Source organism: Quercus suber, unplaced genomic scaffold (assembly GCF_002906115.3).
Source record: "Quercus suber isolate HL8 unplaced genomic scaffold, Cork oak 2.0 scaffold_36, whole genome shotgun sequence".
In the NCBI taxonomy this organism is placed as follows: domain Eukaryota; kingdom Viridiplantae; phylum Streptophyta; class Magnoliopsida; order Fagales; family Fagaceae; genus Quercus; species Quercus suber.
In genome coordinates this window covers 1,517,977-1,523,087 of record NW_027069501.1, presented here as the reverse complement: position 1 = coordinate 1,523,087, position 5,111 = coordinate 1,517,977, and the positions used below count along the sequence as shown (strand labels likewise).

At 35.0% G+C, this 5,111-nt stretch overlaps 1 protein-coding gene across 1 annotated transcript; it reads left to right on the top strand.

Moving 5' to 3' along the window:
- Positions 1-400: 400 nt before the first annotated feature.
- Positions 401-4,096, top strand: LOC112017983 (DNA-directed RNA polymerases II, IV and V subunit 11). The gene is made up of 5 exons (XM_024050483.2): positions 401-546; positions 644-733; positions 829-907; positions 3,163-3,258; positions 3,871-4,096. The coding sequence occupies exons 1-5, from the start codon at positions 494-496 to the stop codon at positions 3,901-3,903; spliced, it is 351 nt and encodes a 116-aa protein (XP_023906251.1). The 5' UTR covers positions 401-493; the 3' UTR covers positions 3,904-4,096.
- Positions 4,097-5,111: the final 1,015 nt, after the last annotated feature.

The window sequence follows — 5,111 nt, the reverse complement described above, 5'->3', positions numbered from 1 at the left end:
GGTTCGTCGGCAAGAAATCACGTTCATTTGTTCGTTCGTTCTTCGTTTGTATGGGGTTCTGTGACTGGATGAATGGGTTTTATACATGGAAAACGAGTTCAGTGGACTCGTTTTCCATGTTTGAAAATCGAGTCCGGTGGAGTCGTTTTCCATGTATGAAAATCAAGTCCAATGGACTCGATTTTTGTGTATAAGAAGCGAGGCTAGTGAACTCGATTTTTCCACCTCAGCCGCGGGTAAAGTAGGCGAATAAACAGTGAAATCGATTTCTCTAAACTCGAATTGTTATAAACCAATATAATTTTAAACGTTGCCTAACTTATGATATTGTTTGAGTTTTATTGTTATTTTTTTAAAAATCCCCCTTTGATTTGTGAAACTAAAAAGAAAAAAAGCCTGCTTTTTAAACAGAAACACACAACGAAAACTGAGAGACGGAGCAAGACACAGAGAGAGTGAGAGTTCTTGAGAAGAACAAGAAGCAGCTGCAGCTATGAATGCTCCCGATCGATACGAGCGTTTCGTCGTTCCCGAAGGCACCAAAAAGTAATTTCATTTCACACACTTTCTCTCTCTAAAAAAAAAGCCCTCCCTCTCTCTCTCTCTCTCAATCCCTCACTTCTTTTTTGTTCAAAAATCACAGGGTCTCGTACGAGAGGGACACGAAGATAATCAACGCGGCGTCGTTTACAATCGAGAGAGAAGACCACACCGTCGGCAACATTCTTCGCATGTATGCAAATTTTAATTAAACTTTGATTTTTTAACTTAATCAAATCCCTAATCTCACTTTGCTTTTTGTGGTTTTTTTTTTTTGGTGATAATCAGGCAATTGCACAGGGACCCCAATGTTCTCTTCGCTGGCTACAAGCTTCCTCACCCACTTCAGTACAAAATCATTGTTAGGGTTAGTATTTTTTTTTACTTTATTAATGGGGTTTATAGTTTATGCATTTCAGGCCTTATTTTCGGGTGCGTTTGTATAAACTGTTGGAAAACAGTGTTTTGAGTTTAGTGCTTTTAGTTTAATTTAAAACTAGTTGCTAACCTGTGCAATGCAACGGGCTAGTTGTGAAAATATATATTTATGGACAATTGATGGTTAATAAAAAAATAGCTTACCTAATTTAATTAGAATTTATTTACAGAAACTCAATCCTAATTTGTTCAAAATTCATTAGGGTTGGATCGCTTTATTTTGAATTCTAAATAGTTCTAATTAACATTTTGATAACATAGAAAACAGTTACAGGACACAAGTTATGTTACATAAGGTTTGGAGAGATCAAACAGTAATGGATCGAATAATGAGCAGCTAGAGAAGCTACTTCTAACACATTACGCAGGATAGTTTTGGGTACAAAAATGGTGCGAAAAGTTAAACCTTGATAAGTTAGAAAATGCAGGTCTGTCGTCATAGGTTGTTCCTGCCATCTTGGTTAACTTCTTCCATTGCGAACCTATTCAATCTTTTTTGCAATAACTGACAAACAAAATTTTTCTAAAACTTAGGCGTTTAGCTTTTCTTGTAGCCTTCACGATTGCATCCTGAACTGCTGCTGGTTTGCTATGATCTCGAGATTAGGATTGTCCATTTCTAAAGGCCTCCTAGTACTTGCATACAAGAGATTGGGCAGTGAGCGAGAATAAGATTTATCGGATTTGGGGTCTTCCCATCATGAACCACTTGATTTCTATGGTTCCATAGGGACCATAGATTGGAGATATAGGTCCTTTTCCTGATTGACTATATGTAACTTAAAATAATAAACTTTTAAAATATAGATTAGAATGACAATGTAGGAAATTAACTTTTCAAATGGTTATATGCGGGAAGTCCTAAGGGATGCAAATTAAATCACAATTAGCAACTTGCCCCAGTTTAGGCTTAGTTCCTTTGGCCTTTTAAATTTTTTATAAGTAATTACATGATACATATTATACATGTATAAAAATAGTTATTAAAAAAAAAAAAAAAAAAAAGAAGGGAAGGGAACCATACTATATTTTCCATGCTACTGAACATCTAATCATCATCATCAGGTCAATAAGCCATATGGTTGAATAAGGAACTAGGCCTAAATTTTGGCTTTTTAAATTTAGGGGTTTTTGGTGTTTATGTGTTTCTTTGTGGACGTATGTATTGGTGTGCTTTGGTTAAAGTGTAATTGTACTTCAAAAAATAAGGTTTTAAAAATTGTACCTTGGATTCTCCAAATTTAATGTTGTGACATTGGAAACTGTTACTATACGCAAGGAAGTTACAATGACCAATAAGCCATATGGTTGAATTTGATGGGCAAATCTAAGATATAATGCCTAAGGATTTGATCCTAAATTTTGCTTTTTTAAATTTTGGGGTTTTTGGTGTTTTAAGTGTTTCTGTGCATAAGTATGTATAGCTGTGCTTGTTTTTGAATTTCTGTACGTGTCCTCAGGCTTACAATCCTCTATAGTTTATGGGGTAACTAACTCTAACCATTCATGAGTGGTTTTTTTTTTTTTTTGGATAGGTTTTACAATATATTTTTTTCTTCTTTGAAGAAAAAAATACCCACAAATTTTAGAATCTGCAAATGGGTCAGTGACAGAAAATGAGTTGCAAAAACCAAAACCCCAAAAGGGGAAAATGGGTTTTAGTTTTAGAAATGTTTCATCAATCTATAACAAAAATAATCCTCATGCAAGAGCTTGTATTTGAAAAATTCTAGATGATCTTGATTCCTACATGTATGTGTGTAATGATGTTTTTTTTTTAAGGGGGGTGAGAGGGTTAGTTCCATGTTATTAATTCCTTATCTGTATGAATATGAGGTTTGGGGGAGGGGTGGGGAGTAGCATAATGATAGTTGTATATGGCTGATTCATTGATTTATGCAATTATAGCGTTGTTAATGTGCTGGAGATATGAATTTAGGGTTTGTCCATTTGTGGGTGTATGGGCTAGGTTGTTGTTGTTGTGGGTGTTTTACTTTGCTGTGCGTGCACACACATTATACGTTGTCAATTCATCTGAACAACATCTTGATGGATAAGAATTCCTTTTTTTTTTTCATGAATTGATCTCTTTTGTAGTTCTTAGGTTGGAGTGTTTTATATGAACCTTCCTTTTGGATGTTCTATAGAGATTCTAGTCTTAATGATTTTGGTGTATTTCCATAGATACACACCACTAGCCAGTCATCACCAATGCAGGCATATAACCAGGCTATCAATGATCTGGACAAGGAGCTTGACCATTTGAAGAATGGTTTCGAGGTACAACATCTCTCATTACCCTGCTTTTAGTAAGAATGTAATACTTAATGTCATTTGGAAATATTAATTGCTCTTTGCCCATGTCTTCATGATCAAGCATCTCTCATGGATACAGTTAAGAAACTAGTATCATATTTGTAAGCATTAGAGGACAAGGAGTTCTGAGATGGTGTAGAATCATTTCATTTTTTCAGAACATCCTATGCCTACTCAGGTTTCTATTGAGAGTTTCAACTTGTGATGGATAAAAACTAAGATGCTTTCTATGGGATCAAGGAAAGATACTTCCTTGGAATGAAAATTGAGGAATGCACCAACATTTAAGATTTTTTCCCCCTGTTAAATGCGGAAACAAGCAATTTGCTGCTTTACTGGAAATTGCTTCAATTTGTCTAGTCCATGAGATAGTGGATCGTTTCTTTATTAATTTTGGCCTTCTTTGGAGGACATAAGTTTGAATGGCAAAATATCAAACTGACTGACCATAAAATAGTGAGAGTTTATGAATATTTCATTGGTTGTAGTTCACTAATTTGAGATATTAAGATCTGTCCTCACTTCCTATATTGGCAAGATTATAATACTAATATAATTTCAAATCCCTGCTTGCAGACTGAGATGGCAAAGCATTCAAGGGAGTTCTAATATGCATTCAATGCATTCAAGGAAGCAGTGTGTTCTGCTATTTTTGTTGGTGGTCTTTTCTTGTAAATGGTATTTGAAGGGAAGGGGCTGATTTTATGAAACTTTTGCTTTGAATCTGATGGTTGTAATGGATTAATGAACTTTATGTGGTGATGAAGAATATTAAATATGTCTATTGGAGGATTTGATCATAGCCTTCACCAATAGCATTTCAATGTTTTCTGATCTCTAGCAAGGTGCATGGAACCAACTGGACCATATGGATCTCATGTATCATAGCTGTCTTTTAGGGTTTCATTTGTGAGCGCATCATTGACATGGTTTTATTTTTTACCTATAAAAAAAAAAAAAAATTTGATAAGAGTTTTATCTTTTGAAGATGAGTTCACAGTATTGTGTTGCATCATTTTTATCCAGCACTTTGGACTATTATGATCTTGATTTAGGCTCCTTTGCCATATGTAGTAAGCATTCGGCTCTGTAGTGAAACAGAATCTTCATAGAGGCACTGTAGTCCAATCTAAAAAAGAGTTTAACACTAATAGAGTAATAGTGAGAATAAGTTGGTTTTGAAAGTCAAGATTTATGTGTGTTTGGACGTAGTCTTTTGCAGATTGCTTATTTGCTGAAAGTCATTGAAGTGTGGTTGTACTTACTAAAAATGGCTTTAAAAACTGTACATGACCAATTAAGGTAAGAGCATCTGCACCGGTTCGGCTAAAATTTTCTGTCTATTTTACAATAAAAATTTATTTTTTCTATTTTATACACCTATTTTTCCAAAACATCCATATCAAATTATCTATTATCCACTTTAATTTATTTAAATAATACTTTTTGTAGGGTCAATTTTTGGTGGCCCAAGCCCACGAGGATATGGATTTTGGGCCCACTGAACCCAGAACAATAAATTTGTAGAGAATGGGTGAAAGAGCTAAACTAGAGTTGAACGAACAAAAATGAATAGCAATGTTTTAGGATGAAATTGTGTTAAAACGTGTTCGGACGCATGTATACCCTACGTCCGAAGAGGTGTTTCTATATCATAAACTTTGTTTACAATTTTTAGGAGCTACAGTAATGAGATTCTCTCCTCCCCTCCCTCTTTCTTTTTTTCCTCCTTTTTTCGTGGGGCACCTCTCTCTTATATAGTACCCCCTTCCTCCATCTTCACCGTCCACTTGTTCAAAATCCAGACGCCCACTTGA